Below are 19,161 nucleotides of genomic sequence, written 5' to 3' on the forward strand. Positions count from 1 at the left end.
TTGAAACTGGATAAACCATGGGAAAACAGGAAGACCTGAGTGAACCTATCTTATTTGTTACAAAACTACAAATAAATAGTTATGATCAGAGAGAGCACATTTGTATATGATTATGTCATGTTTAAACCATTTTGGAAATTTTTAGGGCTAGGAGTGTAGTTCAGTGGTAGAATACCTGTGATGTACAAAACAAAAACAACAAAAAAAAGGAAATTAGATTTTAAAAAATGGTGGTCTTATTTTAATTTAATAGAAAAAAATATAAGTAGCTAAAAGCATTTTGCATTAAGAAGGGAGAAAGTTACTAATTTCTTTTTAGCACTTACAAAATCTGCTCTTACAAAGATCTGGTTGAATAACAATGTATTTTTCCCTCACGTTTATTGATTTATTTTTATTTTCACATATTAGTTGTACAAAGGGGTTTCATTGTGATACTTCCATATGTGCATAAAATATACCTCAATCAAATTCATTCCTTCTATCTCTCTTCCTCATCCTCCTCCCTCCTCATAAAACAATTTAAGCAGGTTTCATAGTTCTATTTTCTTACATGGGTATAAAATACTACAACCATTTTCACCCCAGCCTTTTACTTTCCCCTTCCATCCTCCCTACTCCCACTGGTACCACTCTCAAACAGGACCTGTTTTACCTTCCCATTACTCATTTTTAAAGACTAGATTCCATGTAAATCCCATATTTTGGCTATTGTGGATAGTGATGCTATAAATATGGTTATACACGTATTTCAACTGTATATTGACTTACATTCCTTCACTTATATGTCCAGGAGTGGGACAGCAGGATCATATGGCAGTTCTGTCTTTAGTTTTTTAAGGAACTTCGATACTGATTTCCAAAGTGGTTGTACTAATTTACATAACCACCAACAGTGTCTGAAGGTTCCTTTTTCTCTGCATCTTAGAATCTTTTTTTTTTTTTTTTGAGGTCCTGGGGTTTGAACTCAGGGCCTACACTTTGAACTACTCTACCAACCCTTTTTGTGATGGTTTCTTTTGGAGATAGGGTATCATGAACTAATTTTCCCTGGCTGGCTTTGAACCATGATCCTCTTGATCTCTGCCTCCTGAGTAGCTAGGATTACAGATGTGAGCCACTGGCGCACGGCTTATTTGGTTTGTTGATTATAGCCATTCTTATGGGGGTGAGAAAGAGACTCGATGATGTTTTGATTTGCATTTCTTTTATGACTAAGGATGTTGAATATTTTGTGTATTTATTAGCAATTTTTACCTCTGTTGAAAACTTTTGTTTGCCTATTTATTAATTGGATTATTTGATCTTTTGGTGTTTAATTTTTTAAGCTCTATAGAGTCTGAATATTAGTCTTATATTCAGCTGGTAAAGATTTTTCTTCTATTCTGCAAGTTTTCTTTTGATTCTGGTAGCTTCCTTTCTTGTGCAAAAGCTTTTTAATTTGATGCAATCTCATTTGGCAATTATTTCTCTTATTTTCTGAGCTATTGGGGTTCTCTCCAGAAAATCATTACCTGTGCCCATGTCTTCAAGGGATTTCCCTATGTTTTTCTCTGGCAGTTTAAACTTTATGGTCTTACATTAAGATCTTTGAGCCATTTTGAAATCATTTTTGTACTGGTGAGAGATTGGAGTTTTAGTTTTCTACATGTGGATATCCAATTTTCCCAGTGCCACTTATTGAAGAGGCTGTCTTTTCTCCAGTGTAGGTTTTTGGTGCTTTTATCAAAAATCAGATGGCTGTAGCCATGTGGGCTTATTTCTGGATCTTTTATTCCATTGATCTACCTGTCTGTTTTTGGGCCAATATTATTCTATGTTTGTATTTTGATACCTCTGGGATTGCCCTTTTTGATCAGGATTGCTTTGGCTTTTTGGGATCTTTTGTGAATAATAATATTTTAGGTTCTAGAGGGAGGTTGCTTCAGTCAGTAGAATAGACTGTATACATGTTTTTATTTTTTAAAACATTTTTGTGATGATTATGACTACCATTTTACTGAGTATTCATCATGTTCCACTCTTGTAGCTGTTTTAATTCTGTGAAGCAGATGAAGGGTTTTTAGAGAGTCACATTTAGGTCTGTGTGATTACAATATTATGCTTTTTATGTTGGGCCTAGTGACCTCTTTCTTTGTCTTTTGGATCTTCCTACCTGTAGACTATTGAAAGGCGGGAATATGGTTTGGAAGCTATCCCCTGAAAGTGATTGTTAATTCAAATTGTAGCTATGCTAATGAAATTATTGTTTTATTTTAGTTTTAGAAACTTTAATACAGGTAGAACTTGTTTTGCGGCTATGATTTTTTTAACTTACTTGAAACTTTACATTTTGTTATTGTACATTACTACATTTTAGCAATGTTTATTTTTAATAGGAATGGGAACCATTTATTGAGTGCTCCCTATGGAATAGGCAATGTGCCATCTATAAAATGGTAGCTGTTAGCCACACTTTAGTTTTATTTTTTATTTATTTATTTTTATTGTTTTATTAGTCATATGTGCATACAAGGCTTGGATCATTTCTCCCCCCTGCCCCCACCCCCTCCGTTACCACCCACTCCACCCCCTCCCGCTCCCCCTCACCCCCTCAATACCTGGCAGAAACTATTTTGCCCTTATCTCTAATTTTGTTGAAGAGAGAGTATAAGCAATAATAGGAAGGAACAAGGGTTTTTGCTGGTTGAGATAAGGATAGCTATACAGGGAATTGACTCACATTAATTTCCTGTGCATGTGTGTTACCTTCTAGATTAATTCTTTTTGATCTAACCTTTTCTCTAGTTCCTGGTCCCCTTCTCCTATTGGCCTCAGTTGCTTTTACGGTATCTGCTTTAGTTTCTCTGCGTTAAGGGCAACAAATGCTAGCTAATTTTTTAGGTGTCTTACCTATCCTCACCCCTCCCTTGTGTGCTCTCGCTTTTATCATGTGCTCAAAGTCCAATCCCCTTGTTGTGTTTGCCCTTGATCTAATGTCCACATATGAGGGAGAACATACGATTTTTGGTCTTTTGGGCCAGGCTAACCTCACTCAGAATGATGTTCTCCAATTCCATCCATTTATCAGTGAATGATAACATTTCGTTCTTCTTCATGGCTGCATAAAATTCCATTGTGTATAGATACCACATTTTCTTCCCCCCCCCCCCGGTTTTATTTATTTATTTATTTATTTATTTTCATTTTTCTTTTATTATTCATATGTGCATACAAGGCTTGGTTCATTTCTCCCCCCTGCCCCTACCCCCTCCCTTACCACCCACTCCGCCCCCTCCCGCTCACCCCCCCCCAATACCCAGCAGAAACTATTTTGCCCTTATCTCTAATTTTGTTGTAGAGAGAGTATAAGCAATAATAGGAAGGAACAAGGGGTTTTGCTGGTTGAGATAAGGATAGGTATACAGGGCATTGACTCACAATGATTTCCTGTGCGTGGGTGTTACCTTCTAGGTTAATTCTTTTTGATCTAACCTTTTCTCTAGTACCTGTTCCCCTTTTCCTATTGGCCTCAGTTGCTTTAAGGTATCTGCTTTAGTTTCTCTGCGTTAAGGGCAACAAATGCTAGCTAATTTTTTAGGTGTCTTACCTATCCTCATCCCTCCCTTGTGTGCTCTCGCTTTTATCATGTGCTCATAGTCCAATCCCCTTGTTGTGTTTGCCTTTGATCTAATGTCCACATATGAGGGAGAACATATGATTTTTGGTTTTTTGAGCCAGGCTAACCTCACTCAGAATGATGTTCTCCAATTCCATCCATTTACCAGCGAATGATAACATTTCGTTCTTCTTCATGGCTGCATAAAATTCCATTGTGTATAGATACCACATTTTCTTAATCCATTCGTCAGTGCTGGGGCATCTTGGCTGTTTCCATAACTTGGCTATTGTGAATAATGCCGCAATAAACATGGATGTGCAGGTGCCTCTGGAGTAACAGTCTTTTGGGTATATCCCCAAGTGTGGTATTGCTGGATCAAATGGTAGATCGATGTCTAGCTTTTTAAGTAGCCTCCAAATTTTTTTCCAGAGTGGTTGTACTAGTCTACATTCCCACCAACAGTGTAAGAGGGTTCCTTTTTCCCCGCATCCTCGCCAACACCTGTTGGTGGTGGTGTTGCTGATGATGGCTATTCTAACAGGGGTGAGGTGGAATCTTAGTGTGCTTTTAATTTGCATTTCCTTTATTGCTAGAGATGGTGAGCATTTTTTCATGTGTTTTCTGGCCATTTGAATTTCTTCTTTTGAGAAAGTTCTGTTTAGTTCACTTGCCCATTTCTTTATTGGTTCATTAGTTTTGGGAGAATTTAGTTTTTTGAGTTCCCTGTATATTCTGGTTATCAGTCCTTTGTCTGATGTATAGTTGGCAAATATTTTCTCCCACTCTGTGGGTGTTCTCTTCAGTTTAGAGACCATTTCTTTTGATGAACAGAAGCTTTTTAGTTTTATGAGGTCCCATTTATCTATGCTATCTCTTAGTTGCTGTGCTGCTGGGGTTTCGTTGAGAAAGTTCTTACCTATACCTACTAACTCCAGAGTATTTCCTGCTCTTTCCTGTATCAACTGTAGAGTTTGTGGTCTGATATTAAGATCCTTGATCCATTTTGAGTTAATATTGGTATAGAGTGATATACATGGATCTAGTTTCAGTTTTTTGCAGACTGCTAACCAGTTTTCCCAGTAGTTTTTGTTGAAGAGGCACACTTTAGTTTTAAATAAAATTTAAAATTCAATTACTCATTTGCACTAACCACATTTTGGTTTCTCATGTGACTACTGGTTCTCCTATATGAGCAATGTTTTAGGATAGCACGTAGGAGAGGTGCCTGATTTAGATTCACTTAGAGACATTCCTGGGAGAAGTCTTATCTGTGTTCAGCCTTAGGGGATGATTATATATTAGCAAAGTAGATAAATTAGTACAATATTATAAATGGAACACATAAAAGCATATATTTATATGAAATACTTCCCAATATTTGAACTGACTCTTAAATGAAGAGTAGGACTCTCTCCAGTCAGTGGTTGGGGAACATTCTAGATCACAGGAGCAACCGTGTACAAAGGCACTCCATGGTAAAAGTCATTACTCACTGGGGAACTGCAAGCATTATGGCTGGTATCCCTGGGAGAAGGACTTGTAAGTGGAAGTGTTATGAAATGATCGTTGAAAAGAAAGAAGACCAGGTTTTAGGAGTTTGGACTTTATATTACATATAAATGCTAGTTTTATTTCACCATGATTTTGTAGCTAAAAATTTGATTAGAAAAAAGAAACATAGTGAAAGTATGGGATTTGGTGAAAACAGGTTTTATATCAATGCTGAGGAAAGACTTACATTTGTTACTATATTTTTAGCTGAAATGATATGAAGTATGTTGTTTGGGAAAAAAAACTTTCACTTAAAGTCTAAATGTATGCCTATATTGAGAATGATAAATAATATCAAATCTCTTTTGTACTTTTAGCAACCTGGAAGCTTTTCTAGCTGGTCTGGTAGTTTCCTCATGGATGATAGTATGTCTCATACTCTAAATAGCCTTGAGGAACAAGCTGCTGAGCTTTACAGTGTGGATGAAAATCAGATTGTTTCTGCTCAGCAGAATTCACCCACGAAGTTCCTGGCTGTAGAGGCAAATGCTGTGCTGTCTTCTCTACAGACCATCCCAGAATTTGCAGAGACTCTAGAACTTATTGAGTCTGTAAGTTTGAAATTAAGAGATTATCAAGTTTGATTTTAGTTACATGATTTCACGCTCAGAAACTCCGTTTAATAGATTGTTAACCAACTTCATTTTAAGCATTACTTTGTATGCCATACATAATAATTGTGGCTTTTGGCCAAAAAAAAGTTTAAATATTTTTTGAGAATGTGCTTTGTAAATAACTTTTTATAATTAAAAATTAATTATTTTTTATTACGTAAGTTGTACATGCATATTAGAAAGAGTTGGAATCTAGAGAAAACTGTGAAGAAGAAAATTTAAATCCCTATAGTCTCAGAATAATTTGATGTATTCCTTTCAGTTTGTGTTATATATTAGAAAACACATGTGTATGTTTTTATTTATTTATTATTTTATTTATTTATTTTGTGGTACTGGGTTTTGAACTTAGAGCGTACACCATGATCCACTCTACCAGCCCTTTTTTTTTGATGGGTTTTATTTGAGATAGGGTTTCGTGAACTATTTGCCCAGACTGGCTTTGAACAATGATCTGCTTGATCTCTGCCTCTCGAGTAGCTAGGATTACAGGTGTGAGCCACTGGTGCCCAGCTTGTTTTTATTTATTTATTTATTGGCAGCACTGGGGTTTGAACTCAGGGCTTCACAATGCTAGTCAGGCACTTTTACCACTCTGCCAGCTCCATATATATGTTTTTAGACCCAAGTATATACTTATATATTATGTTTGTGATTTCTTTTGTCTTCCACTTATGTTATGAGCCTGCCTTTGTTTTCTTAGCTTTTTTAAACTTGAATTTTAGTGGCTGTATAATATTGCATTATATAAATGTAAGAAAATTTATTTACTCAATTTACTATTACTATTGGACATTAGGGGATATCTAGATTTTCAGTTAATAAAAAGTACTTATGTAGAGTATTTATATAAAGCTTTATGCAAAACAATGACTATGTCCTTAGCTTAAATTGAATTTCTGGACCAAAATGTGTCACTGTTTAAACATGTTCCATATATATTACCAAGTGGTTATACAAAGTTTGATAGTGCTTTCCTATTGTGAAGTAGAATGTAAAGTTTTATGATGAGTTGTACTTTTTGATAATAACTTAGAATAATTTCTTCTTTTCTAAAACAACTTCAGGACAAAATAATTTGTTCTCATACAAATATTTTGACAGTAAGTTTCATCTACTCAATTATATGAAATATTATTTTGGAATGTTTCAAATTGGTATTGTAGGAAAACCAGAATCTGTTCCTGTCAGATGGTCTTACTTAAAAAAGATGTTCAAGGAAAGCCTGATCTACTGATAAAATGAGTAAATAACTTGGTGAAAATCTCCATCTTGTAATCATGATCAGCTTTAACTAGGTTCCAGCATTAGCTTTAGTAAGAATTTTAACTTATTGCAGGATCCTGTAGCGTGGAGTGACGTTACTAGTTTTGATCTTTCCGATGCTGCTGCTTCTCCTGTCAAGTCCACCCCAGTCAAACTTATGAGGATTCAACACAACGAAGGAGCCATGGAATGCCAATTTAACGTCAGTCTTGTACTTGAAGGGAAAAAGAACAGTTGTAATGGTGGAGAAAGTGAGGCTGTTCCTTTAACATCTCCAAATGTGGTCAAGTTTAGCACTCCACCAACCATCCTCAGAAAGAAGAGAAGAATGAGAATGGGACAGTCCCTAGGCAATGACCTTGGTGATAGCTCATTCAATGATGGCGCTAATACAGCTCTAAAACACACACCGGTGAAAACACTACCATTTTCTCCTTCACAGGTAGTGAGTTGTTTTTGTTTATGTTCCCAAATGTTGACAAGCTAGATTAAGTTAGATCTTTTAATATTTTCAGTGGTAGTTGGTTGCTTTGATAACATATAAAACAGATAATGTGTTTAAATGTGTACATGAGAGTGCTAACTCATAACAAAGCATAATAGCTATGTCATAGCAGTCTACAATTTTTTTGAGTAAAGAAAGGTGTTTTCTTTATCATACAGTTCCACATTTTTATAGAACTCACCAAGAAAGTGTCCCAGAAAGTTAAAATGATTTGCCCAAAGTTATCTAATGCAGAGCTGAAGCTAAGATCCAGTTTGACTCTTTGATCCTTGACTGTTAACACATATGCCTGATGAGGTATAAAGAGTCTTCACCTCTAGAGCAATTCAGATTTTAGCTTACCTATTGTATTTTCCTTCTTAACATTCTTTGGAAGATACTTTTGCTTACTATAAGAATCTCCTATCAGGAGATTTTCTAAGCATGTCTGGAACTATAGCCTGCTTTCTCCGTTAGTAATATGTATATTAGGACAGTTTCTTATTGACACCTTGCTATATTCTAGGCTGGGCCAAACCCTTTTGGTATAACATCTCAGTTAATCTTTCAAAAAAAAAAAAAAAGTCCTTAGAAGTTAGGTAGAGTGAAATTCAGAAGTTGAATAACATGTCCTAGGTCACAGTAAGAGATGGAGCTGCAGTTTGCTGAAAGTGTTTTGACAGAGGTTAAAAATTAGTTTTATGGAAGAATTAGGAAGTTTAATGGTCAAATAAACATGGAGAATGCTGAGATATTACTGGAGGATGTTTCAAGGCTGGGAAGATGCTTCAGAGGATACCATTTACATGACTACAATGTGAATAGTACATATTTTCACTCCTTTCCCAGCCCGAGTTAAAAAGCATCCTTGGGAAGGTGAAAAGGCCTTAAGCACACTACCAGTTTTCCATTTCCAGAGTTTTATACTCTAGCAATTTTTATTCAGGTATAAATGCTAAGGTGGAAAGTGTCTGAAAGGTGCTTATATCCCATGACAAAAGAGTTTGTGTTTTATTCTGTAAAAGAGGGCTTGGTATGCTAATCTTAAGGTAAAGTAATTCAAGTGTTAGGAATCAGGAGTGCTAGAGCTAGAATTCATTCCAGTTATAAGAAGCAGTCTTGAAAGCAATTTCCACTTCTTCATACCACTGCTTCCAATGTATGGACTACAAAAGTAAGTTTGTATTTCACAATTGTATATGAGACTCAATGAGTACATTGTGTAATTTAGAAAATAGACCCTGTGGTACCAGTTTTGTATGCTCAAAGGTTCTGTACTATGTTCTAGATAGGCAAATTTGCCAGACTGTTGTATATCTTATAACCAAAGCATTATTATAAGAATCTTTTTCTCCTCCTTCCTTCTTCCCTCCTTCTTGCTCTTCCTTCCTTCTTCTTTCTCAAGACAAGGTCTTTCTCTCTTGGACCAGCCCAAGTGATCTTTCTGCCTCAGCCTCCCAATGAGTTGGGACTACAGATGTGCACCACCATGCTAGTCTATTACTGTATTTTGGAAAAAGGCCACTGAAGAACATTTCTTAATAACGGAGCTCTTTCAGTTGTACAAAACTGTTACAGTTAAGATACCACCAACTATGGTTTCTGTAGATTCCTATTTGATAATACACTATTTGGTTTTTAAAATTTTGCATTGTTCTTTGTGACTTTTGACCATTTGTTAAACAACTGTTTCTTAAAGGCCTATTATGTGCTAAATGCTGTTCTAAGTGTGGGGTGGGGAGGAAGTAATGAATAAAACAAAAATTTTGCCTTTATGGAGCTCAATTTCCATGAAGTAGAATATAAATATATTGATAATCTTTTCCTAAAGCAAATGAGGAAATAATAGCATCTTATCAGTTTGATATTTGTGTTGGGATTTTGATATTCTAAAAATTGTCTTCAAACTCTCTTCCCTTTTTAGTTTTTCAACACATGTCCTGAAAATGAACAACTTAATATGGAAAATCCATCATTTACATCAACCCCTGTTTGTGGGCAAAAAGTTCTCATTACAACTCCTCTTCAGAAAGAAACAACCCCCAAAGATCAAAAGGAAAATGTAGGGTAAGTAGGTATTAAATAATTGTGTTAGAGAAAATGGGAGACATAATGTCAACTGTAGATAAGCTTTTTATTCAAATAAATGGCATATATTATAATCCCTACACGTAACAGAATTTAAAACTTTAAAAAGTCATAACCTTATGTTTTATAGGAATAAAACATGGGGTACTGAAAACTGGCTAAATGTAGCATAAAACAAAAACATTTAAAGCAAAAACATTTAAAGTACTTTTTTGTAACATTAGTCCTTTTTTCTATTTTAAGATGATTGATTAGAGTAAGAATTCTTTAGGTAACCTTACTTTAAAGTAGCTCTGTAATATTTAAATAAACATATGCATATGTAAGAAAAATGTAGCTTATGCCTTTGGCATGGTTTTGCCTTCTTTACCTTGTATGAATTTAAACTGTGACTATAATACAAATATCTAAATGATTGATTAGGTTTAGAACACCTACTATTCGAAGATCTATATTGGGTACCACACCAAGAACTCCTACCCCTTTTAAGAATGCGCTTGCTGCTCAGGAGAAAAAGTATGGACCTCTTAAAATTGTGGTATGTATACCGTTATTTTTAAGAATTTTCCTAACTTATAGTAAAACGAGAGCCGATTTTTAATCACTTTGATTTTTCATATTTAAAAAAAAGATTTTCGCTGGGCAGCTGTGGCTCATGTTTGTACTCCTAGCTACTTGGGAGGCTGAGATCAGGAGGATTGTGGTTCAAGACCAGGACAGGCAAAAAAAAAGTTATTAGCAAGATCCATTTCCAAAAGTAACCAGAGAAAAATGGACTGGAGGTGTGGCTCAAGTGTTAGAGTGCCTCCTTTGCAAGCCTGAAGCCCTGAGTTCAAACTCCAGTCTCATCAAAAAAAAAAAAAAAAGTTCACTGAAACTGATGCAAGATTTTATTTTATCTCTTAATTTATAAGTTTTAATTTGTGTTAATCCTTTTCCTTGACTTGTAAATAATGTTGTGCTTGGCTTATTTATAATTTTTACTTTTTGTCATCTAGAAAAAGGAAACAGTTTATCAGTGGAACCTTTTTCTTAATACTACCTACATTTTGGTAGTTTCACTAGTGGTTACTTGCAGTAGAATAAAATGATTTTACCACTTTGATATACACAAGTAATTCAATAATAGTATTTAGGAAACTTATAGATCAGGGTACCTCCTTGAGGCTCAGTTTCCTCTTTTGTGTACAGGGCATAAAGCATACCCTAGATTTTTATTGTGAAGCTGAAAGAGATGATAGAAAAAAAGGGGCTTGTTCTGAGTTTCAAAAATAGTATGTGCTTAGTTGTTACTATTGTTTTTCTCTTTGTAGTAGTAGCAGTAGTTCATGAATGAATAGAGCTGGGAAGTGTTCTAGTTATCTATGTGCTCATAAATACTGTCACCTTTGAAATACCTTAGAAAAGCCATGGACATTCCAGGCAGATCCAAATATTTAACAAGCTCACTAAAAGTAAAATATGATTTTTAAAGTATTGATCACTTTTAGGATAATTTATAGTCTATTTTTAGTCACTTTTTAGATGAATTCATTAATTAGTAATTATTCTGCCATAAAACTTATTAGCTAATTAATTTATATGTCTGTGTATCTATAGGAAGTTATATAATTTATATATCTATAATGAATTTATATGTCTATAGTAAGTAGGAGAACATTATGCCAATAATGGAAAGGTATAAAAATTAGGTATTCTATATATAGGGAGGAAAAAGAATTACTAGCAATAATCTTTTAAAACCTTTTTAAAAACAATTTAGTCCCAGCCACTTGCCTTCCTGGAAGAAGATATTCGAGAAGTTTTAAAAGAAGAAACTGGAACAGACATATTCCTCAAAGAGGAAGATGAGCCTGCTTACAAAAGCTGCAAACAAGAGGTAATCTTTTAGTATTATGTTATTAAAAGTCTTTATAATATCCAAGTGACTTGGCTATAATGCTTCTTTGTAAATTATTCATTCTAGCAGACTACTTCTGTGAAAAAAGTCAGAAAATCACTAGTTTTAGATAATTGGGAAAAAGAAGAACCTGGCACTCAACTACTGTCTGAAGACATTTCAGACATGCAGGTTTGTAAAGAATTAATATGCTTTTAAATGGTTGCTTTAAGTCATAGTGCGTCTCCTTTTTACTCATTATGTGACCAGTTCATTAGTGAGTCATAGAGTTCTCTTTATTGTCATTCTGCCTTATTGTAGAGAAACTATTAACTATCAAGAATATTTTATTCTTTGATTTTTTTACTTGTTTTATTTTGAGAGGAATTAGCCCTTTATGTATGATGTCAAAAAATGATAGTTCATAAAGCTTTAAATTTCAGTATTTATTTTGGTAAATTAAAAAAATACTTAATATTACTACATTATTAGAAAGTTCATCAGAGCCAAATACTTTCTAGGAGGAAAATGAAATCAGGGCTTCCATTACCACTTACTCAGTGGTCCATCTGTTTGTCTCTATTTTTGAATTAGTTTTTTTTTTCTCTTTCTTTTTTCTCTTAGTCAGAAAATATATTTACAACATCTTTGTTAATGATACCATTGTTGGAAATACATGACAATAAGTGCAACTTGACTCCTGAAAAACAAGATAGAAATTCAACCAACAAAACATATACACTTACTAAAAAGAAACCAAACCCTAACACTTCCAAAGTTGTCAAATTGGAAAAGAATCTTCAGGTATGGATTTATAAATTTCTTTAGTGATTTTTGGTGTTGCTTATTCAATGATCACTTTAGACTTACTGATTACAAATTATACTTTTTCTTTTAAACTGACTATCATAGTAACTAAACATCATTATTTTGTCACTCAGTAGATGTGGGTTTGAGAGACTCATCCATCAGGGCACACATCAACTATACAACTGCAGTTGTAGCCAAAGACTCTTTTGGTGATTCTTAAGCACAATTTCTTTTTAAACCTAAGATACCTAAATCCACATATAGCACCTCTTCTCCTATAATAAGTGTGCTCTATTTGCTATTTTGAAAGGGTAAGTGGTTGGAAGCATAATTTTGTTATTCTAATGGTTCTTAGTAAACTTTTTGGCTCGGAAGCTATAAAACAAAATTCTTTTTTTCCTCTTACTGTGTGTCGCTAGTATATATCTGCAAATTAAGGCTGGAGAAATTTTTACTGCATTATCTTAAGAGAATGTAAGAGTTAATTGAGGAGGAAGAGTCCTTCTTATGCTACAGTGGCTGCAGCATAGCATTCCTGATATTTAAAAACATCGTTGGCAATCAAATGTGACTCTCTCCCCTCTGTCATGAGCCATTGCTTTCAAAGAGCCATGTAGCACATTCTCTTCATCCATTTAAAATGCTTTAAGTTCCCAATCCTTAAGTAAAATAGAACTTCTCCAGAAGTTTTTTATATAGCAGATCATAGCTATAATGTAGCAATCTTTGTTCTTTAAAAGGGAAAGAAACAAATCAAATAAACTTCACTTTGTATGAATCTATTTCCTATGTATGTATTTCCTAATTTGTTAGACATAAAGCAATCTTGGTTCATTTTTTGACATTACATCCTCTCTTTAAATCTTTTTTTTTTTTTTCCTTTTTTTGGTGGTGCTGGGGATCAAGTCAAGGACCTCCCACATGCTATGCAAGTGCTCTACCAGTGAGCTACATCTCTATTCCCTCTCTAAAACTTTTGCGAAATAGACTAACATTTTTTTCCCTATTGACACTCATTTGATTTGGGAGGAGTTTGTGCAGACACTTTTATACTGCCTCCTTTGTCCTATGAATGGTAAAAGATAGTAAAAATAATTGACATTAAAGAAAATTGATGGGCTGGCGGAGTGGCTCAAAAGGTAAGAGCACCTGCCCAACAAGCATGAGGCTGTGAGTTCAAACCCCAATGCCTTCAAAAAAAGAAAATTGATCATAAATGTTCTAGTATGTATTTTAAAATTAGCATCTTTTTTTTTTCATTTTTCTTTTATTATTCATATGTGCATACAAGGCTTGGTTTATTTCTCCCCCCTGCCCCCACCCCCTCCCTTACCACCCACTCCACCCCCTCCCGCTCCCCCCCTCAATACCCAGCAGAAACTATTTTGCCCTTATCTCTAATTTTGTTGTAGAGAGAGTATAAGCAATAATAGGAAGGAACAAGGGGTTTTGCTGGTTGAGATAAAGATAGCTATACAGGGAGTTGACTCACATTAATTTCCTGTGCGTGTGTGTTACCTTCTAGGTTAATTCTTTTTGATCTAACCTTTTCTCTAGTACCTGGTCCCCTTTTCCTATTGGCCTCAGTTGCTTTAAGGTATCTGCTTTAGTTTCTCTGCATTAAGGGCAACAAATGCTAGCTAGTTTTTTAGGTGTCTTACCTATCCTCACCCCTCCCTTGTGTGCTCTCGCTTTTATCATGTGCTCATAGTCCAATCCCCTTGTTGTGTTTGCCCTTGATCTAATGTCCACATATGAGGGAGAACATACGATTTTTGGTTTTTTGAGCCAGGCTAACCTCACTCAGAATGATGTTCTCCAATTCCATCCATTTACCAGCGAATGATAACATTTCGTTCTTCTTCATGGCTGCATAAAATTCCATTGTGTATAGATACCACATTTTCTTAATCCATTCGTCAGTGGTGGGGCATCTTGGCTGTTTCCATAACTTGGCTATTGTGAATAGTGCCGCAATAAACATGGATGTGCAGGTGCCTCTGGAGTAACAGTCTTTTGGGTATATCCCCAAGAGTGGTATTGCTGGATCAAATGGTAGATCGATGTCCAGCTTTTTAAGTAGCCTCCAAATTTTTTTCCAGAGTGGTTGTACTAGTCTACATTCCCACCAACAGTGTAAGAGGGTTCCTTTTTCCCCGCATCCTCGCCAACACCTGTTGTTGGTGGTGTTGCTGATGATGGCTATTCTAACAGGGGTGAGGTGGAATCTTAGTGTGGTTTTAATTTGCATTTCCTTTATTGCTAGAGATGATGAGCATTTTTTCATGTGTTTTCTGGCCATTTGAATTTCTTCTTTTGAGAAAGTTCTGTTTAGTTCAGCTTTTGTTGAAGAGGCTGCTATTTCTCCATCGTATATTTTTTAGCTCCTTTGTCAAAGATAAGTTGAGTTATTTAGTTTCCAGCTGTTTGCATGTTTTTTGTCTTTACTTTTGTTGTTGAGTTCTACTTTTACTGCATTGTGGTCAGATAGTATGCATGGTATTATTTCTATTTTCTTATATTTGCTGAGGCTTGCTTTGTGCCCTAGGATATGATCTATTTTGGAGAAGGTTCCATGGGCTGCTGAGAAGAATGTATATTGTGTAGAGGTTGGATGAAATGTTCTGTAGACATCTACTAGGTCCACTTGATCTATTGCATATTTTAGATCTTGGATTTCTTTATTGAGTTTTTGTTTGGATGACCTATCTATTGATGATAATGGAGTGTTAAAGTCTCCCACAACCACTGTGTTGGCGTTTATATATGCTTTTAGGTCTTTCAGGGTATGTTTGATGAAATTGGGTGCGTTGACATTGGGTGCGTACAGATTGATGATTATTATTTCCTTTTGGTCTATTTCCCCTTTTATTAGTATGGAATGTCCTTCTTTATCTCGTTTGATCAATGTAGGTTCGAAGTCTACTTTGTCAGAGATAAGTATTGCTACTCCTGCTTGTTTTCGGGGGCCATTGGCTTGGTAAATCTTCTTCCAGCCTTTCATCCTAAGCATATGCTTATTTCTGTCGGTGAGATGAGTCTCCTGTAAGCAACAAATTGTTGGATCTTCTTTTTTAATCCATTTTGTCAAACGGTGTCTTTTGATGGGTGAATTAAGTCCATTAACATTAAGTGTTAGTACTGATAGGTATGTGGTGATTCCTGCCATAAAATTAGCATCTTATTTACAAATAAATGCCATTGTCAAAACATTTTTAGTAATTACTTATAAAATATCCAATGAAAATGATTTATTTTTATAGGGAAGATGAACTAAATTGGACTGTTATACATATATACATGGAAGTGTGCCACAGGGAAACTCCCTATGTAGCTATCTTAAACAAGCAAAAATGTAGCTATCTTAAACAAGCAAAAATCTCTTTTTTTCATATATGAAATTGGAGAACAGGAGGATGGAAGAGGTCCTGTGGGGGGGGGTTGGTACCTGTGGGAAGGGAGAGGAGGTGGGGAAATAGTGAAGGAGGGTGGATATGGTGCAAATACTGTGTACACATGTATGTAAATGGAAAAATGAGACCTGTTAAAACTGTTACAGGAATGGGGGAAAGGGGCACGAAGGAGAATGGTGGAGGGGGTGAATTCAAGTACGGTATATTGTAAGAACTTTTGTAAATCCCACAATGTACCCTGACCCAGCACAATAAAAAAATTATTTTTAAAAGTAGTTGTGAAGTAGAATGGATAGTTTATTTTAGTAATTTTCACATCACTGTTGATATTTCCTTTCTAGTCAAATTGTGAGTGGGAAACAGTGGTTTATGGAAAGACAGAAGATCAACTTATTATGACTGAACAAGCAAGAAAATATCTGAGTACTTACACAGCTACCAGCAGCACTTCAAGAGCTCTAATACTGTAATTGTTATTTAAACTGATGACTGTCCCACTCCTTTACTGTATTTTATACCAAACTAGGTTGCAGTGAAGTTTTTACCAATTAATTCTTTTTAAAGTTTTAATACAACCCTAAAGTGGTTTTATCTTTTTTCTATTTTGGGCAAGCTAAAGCTAATAAGCCACTACTTTGAATAAGAAGTGAGCAATTTCATTGTTCATTTTTTAAGAGATGTGATTTTGAAAAATTGTTTTTAAATAATAAAATGGGAAAATTTAAAATGTTCATGGATATTCCAAAAGTGAATACTCACACATTATCTTCACGATATATACTACTATTCTCTTGAGACTGTAGTTTTGTTACAGACAGGTAGATGAATACCTATGATTTCTGAAATTTGTTTATGTATGGAAAGAAAATGTGGTTTATGAAGTACTTTTGTGCTGATTTACTTAGGCTACCATTTATAAAGAAACACAGTGGAAAGGAGTCTGCAAGAAGATAGAAAGTACACTACTAATTTTTGGTACTTTTCAGAAACAGTAAAATTACAGTGTTAAGTGTATTTATTTGAACACAGTACTAAAAACAAAAAGCATTGAAAATGGTTTTTTTCCTTGTTAGTGAAGAGTCAGTATTTTTTCCATAAATCTCAGAAGAGCTGAGAGTTTTGTTGAATGTATTGTACAGTATGTAGGAGCACAAAAACCTTGTAAATTGGAAGTCTGTTTTTATAATTTATTTTCATTTTTAAAGCTTTTAAATGTAGATATTTATATGTATACAGGGTGTCTAGAAGCCAGTGTTGTTTCCTGTCATTACAGCTAACATAGTAAAGAACAATTTTGACCTTTAAGTATGAAACAGTTAAGTTATAGCTACAAAGAGTACAATATCTATACTGTATGTGTCACATCTACCTAAATATTGCACTATGCCCTTTAAATCATGTTGGTTATAAAGTAGTTCTAAAATGTACTAAGTAATAATTTAATATTTTCTTTTTAAATTATATGGAGGGTCATATAAATTAATCTGGTGATTTGTATATATGTTTGAAATATTTGCATTTTGTTTAAAAATAGTACCTTGGTCCCTTAAAACAGTCTGCACTTAAAAGTTTATTATATTTACTCAATGTTTCAGAAGTAGAGAACATTATCTTTTATTTATACAAATAATTTGTCCTTTTATGAATGTTTCGTGTTTTTCTACAGGTTACAACAGTTGCTTCAGTTGCCCAGTTTAGGTGTTTGCACTTATTTTACTTCTTCTTGAAAGAATGTCTTTATTTGCTTTTGTGGTAGAGATTTTATGTAATTTTTCTGAGACATATAATGATACTGTCAACTTAAACACTGACAGGCAGATAGAATCGTACACTGTAGTTGGAATTATTTATAATTGACACACTCTCTCCCTCTCCACTCCTAAAGTATGCTGCTATAGAAAATAGCAGAATTGGCTTGCTGCTATGAGAGATGGAAAGAGCAACCACCACTTGCACTGTGTGAAAAGATAAAAAGCAAATGATGGCAAGTTCTCAAGTTAACTTAATGGAATCAACCATTACCAGGCAAATTCTTACAAAGACCAAAATACTACTATGCCTTAAAAGAGAAACAAAAACAGCTTAAGATTTTCAGATCTGTTTTTATGTTAATAGAAATTGAAATACTAAGTATTTTAATGCTTAACTCTTGAACAGTAGACCTAAAAGGATTTTAACCTATTTGAATCCACTTGCTAGTTTTTGCATACTATATGTTAGTGAGAAGTAAAGAATATGTATGGTGATACTAAGATTATGCCTTATTGATAACAGATAAACCAATTTGAATCTTCTTAGCACGCTTGTTAAGTATGTTGATTGCCTTCTAATTAATGAACTTCTCACAGAAATTTCTGTTTGTAAAACCAATGATTGTGGCAAAAATCATACTGGATCATTTCAGTTAACCTTGAACTAATAGCACATAATGGCTTTTTGTTTTTTGGCTTTTAAAAAATGTAGCCCTTAGCTGGATTGGATGTAATAGTCTCCAGTTACCAAAGTATATCTTGGAAGAGCTATATTTTTTAAAGCATCATTTTTCTCTAGCATTAAATTATCCCAAATGGTAATATATTGTGAATAAGCTTGGGCTTATTGGATATAGTACATATTTGGGTGGGTTGGTATTGGTTGTATCCTCCAGTTAACTGCTTTGTTGCTTTTTGCAAGATTTTTAATCGTAAATATGTCAGACATCTTAAGTCACCCTTTTTTTACTGTTGTATTCAATTGAATTATTTCAATATGTTATAAAAATGCCAGACATACATGTAGCATCCATACTTGCATGGAAACTGTCTACACATATATCATCCTGCATTTTGTTGCAAGGTTTTCACACTAATACAGCAATTACCCTGACTAAATTTGAGTTTTTTGATATATGAGAAAACTTTCTATTGTAAGAGAATCTTACATACAATGTTGCATATATTAACATCCAAATAAAGCATCTCTGTACAAGCTGACTTGCCATTGTTCGTTTCACTTTTTATGTTTTACAGACTTGAATGAACCCTGAAGGATTGAACCCAACATTTGTTCTTAGGCTTTTTTCTCTTAGAACTTTCTTCACAGGTGATTGTGTCTATTAGTACAATGTGGTCTCTTCACTGAGCCTCATTCAGAACCATATTTTCAATTGCCTTTTAGATACTTCTAATGTAACTCCTTTATTGACATAGAATGCAGTGTGTCCAAAGCAGATTTTCTCTTTTTTCCCAACTTGGACTCTCCATTCCTTTGTTCTGTCTCTCAACGGTATTGCCTTCCCTTCACTTACTAAATGATCTACTCTTCTCTCAACCACAACATTGAAATCTGTTATAAATTCGTAGCTTACAGAAGACCACCATTCTAATTCTGTTCTTTCATTTGGTTTTGTGCACTAATCTCTCTGAGTTTCCTTCAATAGAAATATCAAGAAAGTGCACAATGCCATTAAGGTGTCA

At 34.5% G+C, this 19,161-nt stretch overlaps 1 protein-coding gene across 3 annotated transcripts in view; it reads left to right on the forward strand.

Annotated features, from left to right (window-relative positions):
* The window catches only part of Mybl1 (MYB proto-oncogene like 1), a 43,196-nt gene extending 24,518 nt beyond the window's left edge, over positions 1-18,678 (forward strand). Inside the window, exons 9-16 of one of the 3 annotated variants that reach the window (XM_020158786.2) lie at positions 5,470-5,703; positions 7,106-7,474; positions 9,441-9,583; positions 10,028-10,142; positions 11,367-11,483; positions 11,571-11,675; positions 12,108-12,287; positions 16,048-18,678. In XM_020158786.2, the coding sequence (XP_020014375.2) occupies positions 5,470-5,703; positions 7,106-7,474; positions 9,441-9,583; positions 10,028-10,142; positions 11,367-11,483; positions 11,571-11,675; positions 12,108-12,287; positions 16,048-16,176 (1,392 nt within the window). In that variant the 3' untranslated portion in view covers positions 16,177-18,678. The remainder of the gene's footprint in view (positions 1-5,469; positions 5,704-7,105; positions 7,475-9,440; positions 9,584-10,027; positions 10,143-11,366; positions 11,484-11,570; positions 11,676-12,107; positions 12,288-16,047) is intronic. The other 2 variants (XM_074068587.1, XM_020158787.2) reach the window with 2 other exon arrangements.
* The last annotated feature ends 483 nt before the right edge of the window (positions 18,679-19,161 follow it).

This window comes from Castor canadensis, chromosome 3, assembly GCF_047511655.1.
Source record: "Castor canadensis chromosome 3, mCasCan1.hap1v2, whole genome shotgun sequence".
Classification (NCBI taxonomy): Eukaryota; Metazoa; Chordata; class Mammalia; order Rodentia; family Castoridae; genus Castor; species Castor canadensis.